The following is a 16,208-nucleotide window of genomic DNA, read 5'->3' on the forward strand; positions in this document are numbered from 1 at the left end:
TACATTTTTATTTTTATTTTTATTTTTTTTGGTTTTTTTTTTTTTTTTGAGACAGGGTTTCTCTGTGTAGCTTTGCGCCTTTTCCTGGAACTCACTTGGTAGCCCAGGCTGGCCTTGAACTCACAGAGATCCGCCTGGCTCTGCCTCCCGAGTGCTGGGATTAAAGGCGTGCGCCACCATCGCCCGGCCCAAATACATTTTTATTTATTTCATTTGAAGACTGACAGCTTTTTAAAACTCCAAGATCTCTAGTTTTATAAATAGGTATATGTGCAGAATATTTGATCACAAAAATTAGTCACGAGTCCAGCGCATGTTACTACAAATCTGGTTAAAATCTGGTAACCGCTCAATAGGACCTGTGGATACAAAAGAAGACAGTGAGAACAGAGTTCCAAGTCCTTAGCCAAGTGTGTACACAAGGAGAAGAGCCAGTCTTACCGAGGGCAGCAATAGCTGGGCTTTTGTCATAAATGTACTTGGTACATACTTCTCGAACCATCTCCGCATTCACAGCCTGAGACAGGGATGACACTATCGTTAGAACTTTTGTAGTGAAGACAGATTCTACATACGTGACTTTTCTAAACTGAATCAAGAGTTAGGTAACCTCAGCCTTTGTAACTGACCCTTTCACCCAAAACCAAAGGATTACTTACATCAATTCTTGCTTCAAGCTCAGGGATGGGAATTCTCCTATTATAGCATAGCATCTGCCTACCAATGTCTTCACAAATTGGAGTTGAGCCTGTTTAGAGAAGGAAGTCTAAGTACCCAGATAGACATCGGCCATGAAGACAAAGTCTAAGTCGGGCCTGACCGCCGAGCACCTCCCAGCCTGTCTTCTAAAGGCTTACCATCAAGCTGCAGCAACATGTTTGTTTTCAGAAGATTTCTTGCTCGTGCTACTTCACTCTCAGTAACACTTGTACAGAGTCGCATCCTAAAACACATTTGGAAATGGCCATAAGTACCTGGAAAATGTTATTAGATCTAACTTAATGACCTAGAGAGCAAGATGGTGTATTCGAGCCGGGCGGTGGTGGCGCACGCCTTTAATCCCAGCACTCGGGAGGCAGAGGCAGGTGGATCTCTGTGAGTTCGAGGCCAGCCTGGACTACCAAGTGAGTTCCAGGAAAGGCGCAAAGCTACACAGAGAAACCCTGTCTTGAAAAACCAAAAAAAAAAAAAAAAAAAAAAAAAAAAGATGGTGTATTCGATATATTATACCACAACATACGAAGGATTACATTTCAATTCAGTAAAAAGCTTAAATTACTAATACTAAAACCAAAGCTAAAATACTAGTTATTTTTCCAAGTACCATTAACATCTCAAAAATTCTAACTTTGTCTAATTGCTAATTAGCAGACACAGTAATACAATGTAAAAACAGAATGACCACATTGTGAGAACAGTCATCTTGAGGCCTCACAAATACCCCTCTGTGAAGTTAAGATACATCAACTAAGGGAGAGAAAGGTCAATGGTCACCCTTGGTTTCTCAAGACAACCAGCTGAGTCTGACAGCCCAGTAGTTAAGAGTCAAATACATGCCAGTTCACTAAAGTTAGAGATTTAAGGCCCTTAATAATGAAGGAAACATTTCTAGGAAGCACTGCACATTTTTCTGCCTTGGCTTACTGACTAACCCTTTTGGTCAGAGGTTCTCAACCTGTGGATCACATACCAGATATTTACATTATGATTCATAACTAGCAAAATTAGTTACAAAGTAGCAATGAAAAAAATGTTATGACTGGGCTCAGCACAACATGAGGAACTGTAGTAAAGGGTCGCAGTGTTAGGGAGGGTGAGAACCACTGCTCTAGGTGATGCTAAGTTCACATTCACTTTCCTAACCTGCCTTTTTTGGGGGGGAAGTACTAGGGGTTCAAACCAATGTTCTGGGCATGCTAAGCAAGAGGTCTACCACTGAGCTACGTTTCCACCCCTCATGCTTTTTAGAGATGTTTTCTGAATTTCTAGTTGACTTATATTTTCGAGTATAATCAGCTTCAAATGTGGTTTCAAAGAAATATCTGTTCTTAAAACCATTACAACCACGACTTTAAAAACTAAAGGTAACACTGCTGGTAACCAGTAGCTGTGTCAGAGGAACAGCATGTGGCAACTGAAGTTCAGGTGTGAGCCCACCAGAAGAAAAGTTCTGATGGGTAGGTCTCGCTTAAGCAAGGCTTGGGAGAATACAGCCTCCAGAATGTATTTTGCTTCTGTTGTGTCCCTGCATGCTTGCTGCTACAATGTATATGGTGTGGGGAGTCCTCCACTGCCTGCATTGTAGTGTGTCTATCTCAAGATTACATCTTGATCTACTGTGCATTTAACTCTGGGGATTGTCAGAAAGATGATTTCTCCTTAAGCTGTATTGTCTGTTGACACAGTTTTGATGAATAAAAATATACTAGGATATGTTTCATAACTAAGGCCTATTGTTCCACGAGGACTGTGAGACACTTAGGATCACAGCTCAGGCTGACATAGGAAAATAGTTGAATTTCTCCTGCTGCCAAGATTATTAGCTGATATAAAGCTTCAAAGAGCTTTAGATTAGACCAGATGCCTTGCTAATGGCTTTTGTTTTGTTTTGTTTTTTTTGGGGGGGGGGCAGGGAGGTTTCGAGACAGGGTTTCTCTGTGTAGCTTTGCGCCTTTCCTGAAACTTGCTTTGTAGACCAGGCTGGCCTCGAACTCACCAAGATCCGCCTGGCTCTGCCTCCTGAGTGCTGGGATTAAAGGCCTGCGCCACTACCACCGGCTGTTAATGGTTTTTTAGATAAATGTTTCCAACTTTTATTTCACAAGGACACGCACATGGCTGTACTGTCCGGCTAGGTCATAAATACAAAAACAGCCCAATTATTGCTAGCTGGCAAATGATTAAGTCCTTGCACCCATTCCTTACTTCAGTTTGAGAAAATAAATTCTGACTAGTCAAGGCTACAGAAAATTATCTGACTCTGTAGCTCCTAATGAGGGCTGCAGGTGTTCTTGGATAATTGGAAGGTATACACAGGACAGAAAATACACTCTAAGTTTTAGGCATTTTGGTGATTAGTTTTGTGGACAGTGCCCAGCTGAGCAGATATTACAAGATATACAGTACCTAGCTATAAGAGATTCTGTGAGAGGATTTAAGTGGTGGAGAGGAAGGGAACAATGGAGCAACAAGAGAGAACAAGATGAGAGAATAAAGAAATGAAACCATCAAGAGAGTGAGATGATTTTTCCCTAACTAAAAAAGTCTTAAGTTTTGCTACTCTGTGGACTTTCCTTGGAGCCCTGTCTGCAGCCTGGAAGCTGGTTCTTCTTGGGCTGTGATGTACCACCATTAGGAAACTGGCCTAAAATAATAAATTCTGGTAAAACTAAAGTTGTTTTCTCACCATTCTTTTTGCACAACATGCAGCATGTCAGCAACCGTGGCTTGTTCACAAACCATATAGAGCCCCCATAATCCTGTGTCTGTGTAGGAAGTGTTGAAGGACTGGAAGCTGTGGCAGAGACTGCCATGACAAGTGAGCTGAGCCAGCTTGCTAGATAAATTCTGTAAAGGAAACAATCCAACTTGGTTTGTAAACTGGGCACATGGATCCAAGTCCCCACAAAGAAATGAGTTCTGTGGCTGTTAGTGAGTGCTAACCCTACTTGGTTAACAGTTTGGGGGTTGTTTTTAGAGACAAGGTCTCATTATATAGCCCTGGCTGGCTTAGAACACACTGTGTAGATCAGGTTAGCCTCAAGCTTAGAGACCCACCAGTGTTTTTCTCCTGAGTGCTGGGATTAAAGGCATGTACCACTGTTCTGCTCAAGGTGCCAGTTTCATCCAGCAACACCTCAACAATAGCTTTGCAATTTCAAGGAAGTATTACACTTATCTGGCTCAATCTAGACTATAAAAACAATGAGTTCTTGCAACTGGTTTAAAAGCTGCACTATTCATAAGAATTCAGTTCTGTTCCTGGGCCATGTGAGGCTCAGATTACACATACTGAAGTGATACTGTACTGAAATCTAAGATATTCACATGAAATGTATTTTGGATCTTTTAAACAAATCTATATACTGTATTTTGAAATTTAAATTTTTTTTAGAAAAGTTGTAAAAATAGTACAAAGATGCCTGTCGCTTCTACCTCTTTAACAACTTTTTTACCATGCCTGCTTTCTTTAGACATGTTGATCCTTGTTTTGTCGGTGATTGAACCTAGGGCTCAGGCATGTGAGGCAAAGCACACCACTAAACTACAAGCTAAACCTTATAAACTCTCAACAATTTCAGGGTTAGCTATAGATTTCTTTGCCTCTATATTCGCCAGTGTGTACTAGTGAAAGTAGAGTTCCCCAGAAAGTTAGGACATTAACATTGACATGGATGTATTAACGACTATGGTTACCACAGTACCAAATACCTACTACTATAACAGTAAAAATGAACTACTCTCCCCTTATTTCGTCAACTGTCCCACTAACAAACAGTATGACAAGACTTTTTTTTCCTGGCTTAGGTGCAATCCAAGATGAGTTAATATTTAAGTCAAAGTCATGGTACTAGTAACCTATTTTTGCCATTTCAAAAATGGGCAGTCTTAGAAGGAATTTACATTTAGAAAAACATGACAATCTTCCATTTATCATGAAAAGTTACTTCAAAAGTCACTTACCATTCCTCCTCCAAAAGAGCGGTCCCAGTTGCCAATCAGTGTGTTTGCAACCATGAGACAGATTGTGTCTGGATGTGCCCAACCAACTGCTTCAACAGCTATTGCAAGGTGTGCCAAAGGCATCTTGTCATCCCTCACTCGAATCTAGGTAAGAATAAACAAAATAACTTGTGGAATATTACTTTATGTAAAGATGTGTTACATTTGTTTATGTTGGATTTCTTTAACGATGTAAAGGTGTGTTGCTTTGCTTGCCTAAGGCTCCTGATTAGTCTAATAAAAAGCTAAATGGCCAATAGCTAGGCAGTAGAGAGATAGGCAGTGCTGGCGAGCAGAGAGAATAAGTAGGAAGGAATCTAGGCTCAAGAGAAGAGAACAAGGGAGAAAGGAGGAGACACTTGGGGCTGGCCAGTTAGCCAGGCAGCCGCCAACCAGACATAGAAGAAGCAGTGAAAGCAGGACATACAGAATGAGAGAAAGGTAAAAAGCCTGAGGGTAAAACATAGATGAAGAGAAACAGGTTAAATTAAGTTATAAGAGCTAGTGGGACAAGCGTAAGATAAGGCTGGGCATTCATAACTAATACTGTAAGTCTCTGTGTCTTTATTTGGGAGCTGGTTGGCGGCTCAGAAAGCCTGCTACAGATAACTAGTTAAATAAAGTTTAACTATTTAAGTTATAGAATAGTTTCTTTCACCAGAACATTTCATTTGAAATACTACCTGGTCAAAAGGAGTTGCCTTATTTCACTAATATTTTATATCTACTAATATGATTTTTAATTCAATTTAAATCAGCACTAATGGTACAAATCTGTAAGTGCCAACCAACATCAGACCTCTTTCCACATACTACTATGAACATCATAATGTGGCAAACTAGGCTTGAGGCATAACACTGTAGCTAATAAGTAGATCCTCTGCAAGTTCTGGCTCTAATAGCAATCTCCATAACTGTACTTGTGGGGCAGAAATGAAGCCAAGAACACACCCAATGCAAAAGTCAAAATTCAATCTTTTTTATTACAAGGTTGCATTTATACCCCGGCACAGGTAAATATGCACTGTGCAAAAGAAAAACACAAAATGAGTAAGTGTACACATTACTCTTAGACCCCACCTCCTCAGGAAAGAAAAGCAAGTCACTAATATGGAACAGGAAGATAATCTAATGAGCCCATCCTTTTCCCTTCCTGTATTTCAATTTACACTTTTTCCTACTAGAAATACACACATTAAAAAAAAGTTTACATTTTATTTGGTGTGTGTGTGGGGGGGGATGGGCGGTATGTTGAGGTCAGAAGATAATCCATGGGAATCTGTTCTCTCTTTCTACCATGTGAGTCCTAAGGATTGAACTCAGGATCAAACTTAGGTTACCAGCTTGGCAGCCAGCACCTTTGAGCTAACTCTCCAGCCTGAAACAGATTTTATACACTCCTTTTTTTTTTTAAGATTTTTAATCTGTGTGTGTGTGTGTGTGTGTGTGTGTGTGTGTGTGTGTGTGTGTGTGTGTGTATGTTTTGGAGGCCACAGAGACCAAAAGAGGGTGTCAGCTTCCCTGGAACTGAAGTTACAGGTGGCTGTGAGCTGCACAATAAGGTAGTAGGAACCCAACTATGGTCCTCTGCAAGGGCAGCAAGCATGTTCAAACTGCTGAGCCACGTCTCCAGGCCCTATATCCTCACTAAGTATAATGTAAGACTTCTACAGGCCAAATTCTAAGTAAGAGCTTGCCCTACCTCACTTCCAGTGAATGTGCAGGGAGGCAGGGCTGGTACTTCTCCTTTGTGTGTGCACAAAGAGTCACCAAAATGAAACTTTGCGAGCTCAAGCAGTTCGTCATGGCAAACACCTAAATTGAAGGAAAATATTTTCTTACATTATCTAACAGCAATACAATCAAGATAGTCAACTGCCAGCAGTATGCTTTACAGTAAGGTTGACACAGAAGAATGTGAAGTACATTACACATGAAGAACTTGCATTCATTGAGCCATTTAAAGTGACCACTTTCCTTAGTTTGTAAGACCTGGGCTGCAAAGCTTTCCCTGAGCAGCTGGTGTTCACCAACATACACATGTACTCAGAGATAAAGGTAAGAAAACAGTCTGAAAACCCCACTTTCTTCTTCATTTTTTTTGTTCTGCTAGAATTTTTTTATTGGTCTCTGTGAGTTTTCTAGGCATTACAACTTCATATAAGTTTCCAGGAGTACAAATCTCTGGGCAAAGAACACCAAGCCAGTTCAAGAGAGTGAGAAATTGTAATTTTCATCACATTTTTAAAAATTTCAACTCTCAACCCAATTTCTATAGAAAGTCATGTTAAGTTATAAAAGTTCAGTGTGCACTCTAGTAGAACGTCCATTTCGTAAGTTTCCTTTAAGTAGGCAGGAACAGAAGAGTTGGATATATAGATGTGCTTCATTCTCCGAGTTCTGCTGCCAGAACTCTGGAACCAAAATCAATTCTGAATTTTGAACACATTCCTATTTTCCCATGTGTTCATGGCTTGACATCCAAACCTCAGAGGAATCAGTTACTATAAGGAATTCCTTATTATCCCAAAATGGCTCCCAAACATGGCCAGTCAGTAAAGTCCTAGAACACAAGCATCAGCTTAAAATTCTAGACATTGTGATTATGTATTTGAGACAAACCTGGCTATACAGCCCAGGCTGGCCTTGATCTTGTAATCCTCCTGCCTCAGCTTCTAGAATGCTGGAATTCTAAGTATGTGCCACATACCTAGGCATATGCAAAGGCTTTAAAAATATCACCATTAAAATTTATTTAAATGGGGGCTGGAGAGATGGCTCAGAGAATAAGAGCACTGGCTGCTCTTCCAGAGAACCCACATGACGGCTCACAAGCATCTGGAACTCCAGATCCAGGCGATCCAATGCCTTCTTCTGACCTCTGCAGGCATTAGGTACATGCACATATGCAAGCAAAACACACACATAAAAACATTTTTTTAATTATTTATTTTTATTTTATGTGCATTGGTGTTTTGCCTGCATATGTTTCTGTGTGAGGATGTCAGGACCCTTGGAACTGGAGTTACAGACAGTTGTAAGCTGCCATGTGGGTGCTGAGAATTGAATCTGAGTCTTCTGTAAGAGCAGTCAGTGCTCTTAACCACTGAGCCATCTCTCCCGCCCCCATAAAAACTAATTAAAAAAATGTCATTCTCTAAATGAAAACTTATTAACACAGCTTATACCCAGTATCCAAATAAATCTGTGATGTAGCCAAGCAGTGATGTACATATCTTTAATTCCAGCACTTTGAAGGCAGAGGCAGGCCGATCTTTGAGTTCGAGGCCAGCCTGGTCTACAGAGTGAAACCCTATCTCAAAAACCAAAACAAACAAACAAAAAACAGTGATGTAAAACATGACAGTAAGAGAGTACAGTTTTTTGAATTGCCATGTAAGAAAGTCACCTTGGATATCAACCCAGAGGGTAAGAACACAAAATCATGGCAGGACAAGGATGCCAGAGAACAGTGAGAAACCATGAAACATCGTCCTCACACCTGACCATCTCGCCCATCTTTTTTTTGCCTTTAGAACTGGTGACTGTCTTGGTTAAACAAGCCAGATGTGCAGCTCCTACTCTAACAGCTCCATCTAAAAGGCAAGGGACCTATAATTGTTTTTGAGGAAACAGAGGAAAACATGTATTTGGTATATTACAGCTGTTCTTTCTGATGATTAAGGACTAAATAGAAGCTGAGACAAGAAATCAGAAAAGATCAAGAGAGGCTTAAACTGGCCGATTGCATTTAAAACACCAACATTTATAAGCTACAACATTTATAAATCATCAGGCATGGTGAATTCAGCTGTACCAGCACTCAGAAGAGACTGAGGCAGGAGGATGGCTTCAAGTGCATGGCCAACTTGGGCAACATTGCAAGTCTGTTTCAAAACAACAAGAAATATATAACTTAATAAGACAAAATGCTAACAATCTAGGACACATCATTAACTTTAGGATCTTCCAACTTCAGCAATGTCCAAATGAACCTATGAACCAAATAAAATTTGTATCCATATGCTGTTAATAAAGCCCCAACTAACCAGGGCAGGTCCTAGCACCTAAGCCCTGTCCATGCCAGCCATTTTAGAAACAATGTGCATACAATGACTGAGGGCAGGTACCCAACCTCACCTTTATCTCCAGTACCCACACATATAACTCAAAAGTCGATTAGATCAACTCATTTTAATTTGTAGTATTTCCTAAAAAGAGAAAAGTTAAATTCACACAAACACACAAAATTAATGTCTTCAATGTACTCTAATATTGAAAAAGGGTAAATCAATTAAAATGATTGCACCCCCAAATTCAGACTGCCAGGAAATCTAGCAGAATCTCAAGTGAACTGTCTTAAATTTACAGACTTCACATGTCCCTAAGGAAATCTGATGCCACCCACATGTTTTGATTCACATTACACATTCTCATGACTCCTCTTGCAGGACTAGTTGGTTTACTGAGTGAATGACTAAGCACATGAATAGATACATCCCTTCCAGGTTTGACCAAGGATGAAGCTATTTCTCAACTAAAAAATCTCAAGACTCTAATTATACAACACTGTCTTCCAAGTTAACTGTCTCCCATTTCATTCATTAGCCTTTGTCTTCTAAGAAAATTCCACTGTGTATGTACACTCAGGTACTGAATGGATCATTAAGCTTTCTGTAAATGAAACCTACTACAAAGAAAATAGAGGGAGTCTGGTCCAGTGCTCCTCATTTTCCTAATACAAACACTTTCAGGATGTGTGTGTCCCACAAGGATCCATCCCACAACCATGTCTAACGCAGTCAGAAAAACTTGACTAACCTCCAGCAGCAGCCAGCACGATTCTTGGTCCTTTATAATGTGTGGTTATATAATCCACTAAGTCCTTACGATTTATAGATCTGGAAACAGAGTAAGTAATGAGATTTCCTTGTTTCACTCTGTTATAGACAGGGTCTCATTCTGCAGCCTAGGCTGACCTAGAACTCACAGCAATCTTCCTGTCTCACAGGCCACCACACCTGAAAGTAAAGCAACTTTAAAAGGAAGTCAAAAGCATGGACCCTCACACAATATATCTGAAATGAATAGAACCTAAAGGCATTCTAAATGCTGAAAGTAGTCACAAATAGAGGCTACAAGTAGCAAAAAATTCTGCCTTTTGTATCAAGAAAGACAATGACAAACATTACTTGTCTAGTTCCCAAGTTTCTATGTTACAGTACAATCAGACACAATTTTAAATTATCATGGTAAAAATGACTCTCTGAAACATGCATTTTGAGTTTGTATATGTCATAATTTTTGTGCAAAATTTTCAAGTGAGAACTATACTGACTTGATATTTTCAGTTGGTCCCAGGATTGTCCGCCCAAGGGCAGTGTTCTGATAAGCTGTGGCATGAAGATAGTCAAAAACAACTTCTTGCAAGTTGGTTTCAACTTCCTGCATCTCTCTAAGGATTACTCCTCGTTCACGTTCAATCTCTGCTTCTCCCAATGTGCTGTTCTGAATTATATCAGCCAGAATTTCTACAGCTAATTGAAATGAAAACAACGGAAGAAACACAAGGATTAAAACCTCTTAAACCAGCATCAGAAACCACGACACTAATCATTATTCAGTATGATTAATTAGAATACTTAACCTATTCAGCACATTAAAATGAATGTGAAATAGAAACTCTGTAGTACAGAAGACCTTGGGAAAAATCCTAAATGTTACCACTTTATATTAACAGAAATCTGCCTGTTAATACAGATGATTCTAAACAAAAAGTATGAAACAGCCTGGCGGTGGTGGCGCACGCCTTTAATTCCAGCACTCAGGAGGCAGAGGCAGGCAGACAGCCTAATCTACAGATCGAGGTCCAGAACAGTCAGCACTACACAGAGAAACCCTGATTTCGAAACCGCCCCCACCCCCCAAAAAAGAGTATGAAATAGAAAATGATCTGTTAGATCATTAGAGAGAAAACAGGTATGCACATAGATACATGGGTAGAGACACTTCTACTATATTCACATAGCAATGAAGCTGTAATGTAACAAAGAAAAAAAATTACTATAACACAAAATTGGCCCTCAGTAGCTGCTTACAGAACTGTGTCTGCTCAGGTCCTAACTTGGTAAAAAGCCAAAGGTGAAGTGAATTTTATGGGAAAAATTACATCTCAAAAAAAAAGATACTCTCGTTGCTATAGCAATATAGATTTTTATTAAGGGTAAAATAAACTTATAACCCTAAGTTTCACTGCTTTGTTCTAATGTAAATTTCTCTTTCTTGTGAGCCAATTAACTTCAAATATGAAGAACAGGATAAAACAGGCTGTTGGAGAAAGTTCATACTGAGATGATCATGAAATGGGGGAAATTACCATGAAACTCTTTTCATTTTTTTATAATTCCTAATAAAACCCAGATAGGAGCTGGCGGTGGTGGAGATGCTCAACAGCAACATGCTTGCCACACACCCATCTGGACCTGAGTTCAATCACCCAGACCCACATTTAAGCCAGGAGCACCTATCATCCACTGCAGAGACAGGAGTAGCCATGAAACTTGCTCACCGGCAGTCCAGACAAACCTGGGTGAGCCAGGTTCTATAAGAGATCTGGCTCAAAAAATAGTGTGGAGAGCAACTGATGTCCATCACTGGCTACAAACAGCATAAAGAGAACTTGTGTAGATGACCACTCAAGTGACAGTGACAAACTACAATAACTAAGGTTTTAGAGAAATAAAATTGATTGCAACTGTGCAACCATAAAAGTTAATCATTTCATGAAATAGCTTTGGAATGCTATTTTGTTTTTAATTCTTCCACTGGAAAAATGTTGTGTAATTAACATATTCAAAGCACTATATAAAAGGCTGTGCTATCATGTCAAAACAAATGTTTTATTTTTACAAAATAAAATTTTCTATTTTGTTAAGATAATAATCATCGTATAAGTAAACATTTGTTAATCTTGCTCAGGATCCATAGTTTTGTATCAAACTAGGAATAAAAGTGAATGAAAATATTGCACTTCACAGGCAAGACTGTGAAGAACTCTGTTGAGGTCAGGTGGAGTCCTTCTTGTACACATATTCAGTCTGTATTTGGAGGAGAAATAAGAGCAGACACCCTCTGGTTTCTTTTTTTATAATAGACACACAAAAACCACAGAGCTAAATTATATCTAAACCCTCATGGAAACTATATTTTCTGCTGTATGGATAACAATACCTCTTGGCAAATCTTTAGAGAAAGCTTTGGCATAGTACACGGTCTGTTCTCTGGAGGTATAGGCGTTAAGATGAGCACCCATATTTTCAATCTCAAGTTCAAGGTCTAACTGGGACCTCTTTTTGGTGCCCTTGAAATAAAGGGAAAAAAAAGTACCATTATGACACTTCCTTTCTATCCTTCATCTATTCTAAACACATTAGACAATAAATATACGACAAAGGCCAATGCCAGTCATGCAAGGGCAAGTTTGTAAACTATATCAGGTTTCAAAGAATCCATTCAAGATGGCTTTTGCATCCCTGAATCCCAAGGGAGAACCCTCTTTCAAAGTTAGAAAGCAATTATCAGTACTTATTTCAGAAACAACACTATAAAAATAAAAACAGCACATGGAATGTTATTGAAATAGTTCTTGTCCTTAAAATACAGTATTATACGCTTACTTCCTTTCATACAGTGTGCATTTTAGTAAAGTCTCACAACTTGCCTTGAAAGCCATATGCTCTAGAAAGTGAGCTGTTCCATTATTCTTCTCATTTTCATACCGACTTCCAGCATCAATCCACAGCCCAACCTTAATGAAATAAAAGAATAATTAGGCAAATTCCCTGCAGCTGGAGAGATGGTTCAGCAGTTGATAACATTCACTATTCTAACAAAGGATCTGAGTTTGGTTCCCAGCACCCAGTTAGGCAGTTCACAGCCATCTATAACTCCAGCTCCACAGTATATGAGACCCTCTTCTGGCCTCTTTGGGCACCTGCACTCACATGTGCATTCCCATACACAGACACATGTTACTAAAAATAAAAAAATTCAGTTTTTAGAGACAGAAGTTAATCTCATTCCTTCTTCTGGTAAATGTTTTCCAATCTTCCACTTAAGTTTTCTTTGACCACAATGAACTGACAGTTCATTCATATAATCTGGGACTTGAAATTTTCACCACCAGGCTACTGACAACTGTTACAAATATGGGACAGTGGTGGTGTAGGCCTTTAATCCAAGCACTCAGGAGGCAGAGCCAAGCAGATCTCTGAGTTCAAGGCCAGCCTGGTCCTTAGCTACACAGAGAAACCCTGCCTGGAAAAACCAACCAACACTAACCAACCAACCAAGCAAATAAACAAACAGACATTGGACTCAAATTCTTAACATAGCTCATTAGTACATCCAATTAATAACTATGGCATAAACAACATCAGGAACTGTCAGAAAGTCAGGTTCAAATTCATGTACAAGCTTTTTTTTTTTTTTGGTTTTTTGAGACAGGGTTTCTCTGTGTAGCTTTGCGCCTTTTCCTGGATCTTGCTCTGTAGACCAGGCTGGCCTCGAACTCACAGAGATCCGCCTGGCTCTGTCTCCCGAGTGCTGGGATTAAAGGCGTGCGCCACCACCGCCCGGCTTCATGTACAAACTTTATAATCTCAGACACAACCATTTAACTCCTCTGAACTTGTCAGTAAAATATGTGAGATGAGTTTTAAGTACTGTTGTGAAATATTATTTTAATTAGACAAAGATGTGTTACATTTGTTTATGCTGCAGAATATTACTTTAACTGTGCAAAGGTGTGTTACTTTTGTTTATGCTACATTTGTTTGATCACTTAAAGATGTGTTGCATCTGTTTCACCTTGCCTGCCTAAGGCACCTGATTGGTCTAGTAAAAAGCTGAACAGCCATTAGCTCGGCAGAGAAAGGACAGGAGGGGCTAGCAGCAGAGATGATAAATAGGAGAAATGTAGGCTAAGAAGAACGAGAAGGAGGGGGCGAAAATGAGGGGCATGCCTGGGGCGAGAAGCCAGGCAGACACCAGACAGACAGATGTAAGAAAGGGAATAAGACCCGAGGCAAAAGGTAGGCAAAGAGAAACAGGTTAATTTAAGTTAAAAGGGCTAGCCTAAGTAAGCTAGGCTGAGCATTCAAAACTAGTAAGTCTGTGTCATGATTTGGGAGCTGGCTGGTGGCCCCAAAAGAAAAAGCCTGGTACAGTTCTGTATATAGGGAAAAGTGGACTGACCCCATAAATACGCTGTCAATAAAAACAGATGTAAACAGTGAGAGAGTTTCATATGCACCTAAAGGTTCCAGCTCAGAGAAACTTGCCAAGGCAAAATAACCAACCTCTGGCCAACCAAAGAGCTGTGGCTGGGTCTGCTCTCTCCCCAATAAGGCACCATTTGGCTAAAATCAGCTGCAGTCACTTACTGTGCACGTTGAGAGCCCAGAGTTTTCAGAAGCTACTCTGAGTCCATTTTCCAAACATGTCACTCGCGTCTCAGGAACATTCAGAACAACTTGTGTAGCAGCCTGTGTGCTTCTCAGTCTGCTCCCTCCAAAACACAATGGCTGATGGGCACAGGGGAGGAAAAAAGCAAACATTACTACTCCAGTGTTCAATGTCAATCAGAAAAAAAACCTTGAACTCATTCCATAAGACACTTTCCTGGACTGCACAAGGGTGTAAGTGTGTGTGTGTCTAGGGGGGAAGGGGAGGGGGTGCCATAGAGCGTAGAGAATGAGGCCCCAGTTCTCAACAAAAACAAACTTCTCTCAGCTTTGGTTCCACTGGGATCTACCGCTAGCCTAGGAAATGTTCCTTAACCAACTGCTCTCACAAACAAGCAATACTACTGAAAATACGCCATTCTCTCCAGGAACATGAGCAGTTACTACCATTACCCAGACACAGACCTGATTCAAGAACTGTTTCATACTCACTATCAAAAAAAGAAACTGGCATAAACATATAAAAATGACTTCACAAAAGGAAATGTGGGTAGAAACCGGACAGACACAGGAAGATGTCCCCGAGCACACCCTGGCCAACTGGTTTGACTGCAGACGCTTCACCTTTCAGCAGTTTTTTCTTTTCATATTGAAATAAGAAAAACATATTTGCTAAATCCTGACCCAAATAACTGAGGTCAGCTTAATCAGCAGGCATGTACTGTAGTGGTTTGAATAGGAATGGCCCCATAGACTCAGATTTGAAAGCTTGGTCACCAGAAGAGGAACTCTTAGGAGGTGTGGCCTCGTTGGAGCAAGTCTATCACTGGAGGTGGGCCCTGAAGTTCAACTGCTCACGCCAGGCCCAGGGTCTCTCTTCCTGCTGCCTGCGATCCAGATGAAGGACTCTCAGCTCCTTCCCCAGCACAGTGCCTGCCTGCACACCACCATGCTCCCCGCCATGACGATAATGGACTGAATCTCTGAACTGCAAACCAGCCCCAATTAATGTTTTCCTTTTTTAGGAGTTGCCATGGTCACAGTGTTTCATAAGACAGGTACTTAAGGAACTTTTGTTAACCTGCATTGTTCTACTTCTGCTCCCTGATCAAACAGAAATACCATGGTGACATGTGAGCCCTATTCTTATTAAAAGTTCATATCCTGGGCCAGGTGATGGTGGAGCATGCCTTTAATCCCAGCACTTGGGAGGCAGAGACAGGTGGATCTCTGTGGGTTCAAGGCCAGCCTGGTCTCGAGAGTGAGTTCCAGGACAGCCAGGGCGGTTGGTTACACAGAGAAACCTTGTCTCAGATTTAAAAAAAAAAAGTTCATACCCTGTCATGATTGCTAAAAGACATCACAGCTGCCAATGAGATGTACCAAACTTGCGGGCTCGGCTGCCTCTTTAGACTTGTAGTCCCAAGTCTGCATGCCCCAGGTCCAGTCGGTGTGGCCCAAATAAAAAACTTCACACTCATCCTGGTCTCCAGACTCATCCTGGTCTCCTCCTCTTGGGTGAGAACAACCCGGTTACAACAATATCGGTAAACACACACACACACACACACGCACGCACGCACGCACGCACGCGCGCGCGCACACACCCCTTTGGAGCAAGGAAGCTTTCAAATAAAAACGCAGAGATAAAATTTTGCTCAACTGAGGATGAAGCTTGTCTAAGCAGAAGAACGGGTAGCATTCCTCACTGACTTCCTCCAATCTGCTAACTCTAAGTTTTTGGGGGTCAGTGCGTGATCGGTCCTCGACCCCGGCAGCCGCCCCGCCCCCTCTGCGGCCTGGGGGCCTGCGCCCCGGGGTCGGGATCCGGAGCCCGGCCTACCAGCGCGCAGCGGGATCCGCCCGGGCGCGGCGGGGCGAGGCTTACCTGAGCGGCGGCGCCGCGGAGTGGGAGCCTTCGGGCAAACCCCCAGAGCCGCCGTCTGGCCACGGGCAACAGCGATCGGCACACTGCGGCGGCCGCCATGTCGGCTGTGGAGGAGCTGGAGAAGTACTTCCGGG

At 41.2% G+C, this 16,208-nt stretch overlaps 1 protein-coding gene across 2 annotated transcripts; it reads right to left on the reverse strand.

The window, feature by feature from the left end:
• Positions 1–38: 38 nt before the first annotated feature.
• Pmpcb (peptidase, mitochondrial processing subunit beta) lies at positions 39–16,208 on the reverse strand. 2 transcript variants are annotated; one of them, XM_052720947.1, is made up of 13 exons: positions 16,075–16,208; positions 14,166–14,306; positions 12,443–12,529; positions 11,953–12,082; positions 10,061–10,259; positions 9,544–9,623; positions 6,425–6,537; positions 4,684–4,827; positions 3,407–3,567; positions 858–943; positions 660–748; positions 442–517; positions 39–359 (listed from the first exon to the last, which is right to left on the reverse strand). In XM_052720947.1, exons 1-13 carry the CDS (start codon positions 16,171–16,173, stop codon positions 295–297), a joined length of 1,470 nt encoding a protein of 489 aa, XP_052576907.1. In that variant the 5' UTR covers positions 16,174–16,208; the 3' UTR covers positions 39–294. The 2 variants fall into 2 exon arrangements, with proteins under 2 accessions (XP_052576907.1, XP_052576906.1); XM_052720946.1 differs by lacking the exon at positions 16,075–16,208 and adding an exon at positions 15,524–15,640.

Source organism: Peromyscus californicus, unplaced genomic scaffold (genome assembly GCF_007827085.1).
Source record: "Peromyscus californicus insignis strain IS unplaced genomic scaffold, ASM782708v3 Scaffold_6__1_contigs__length_162567912, whole genome shotgun sequence".
NCBI lineage: Eukaryota > Metazoa > Chordata > Mammalia > Rodentia > Cricetidae > Peromyscus > Peromyscus californicus.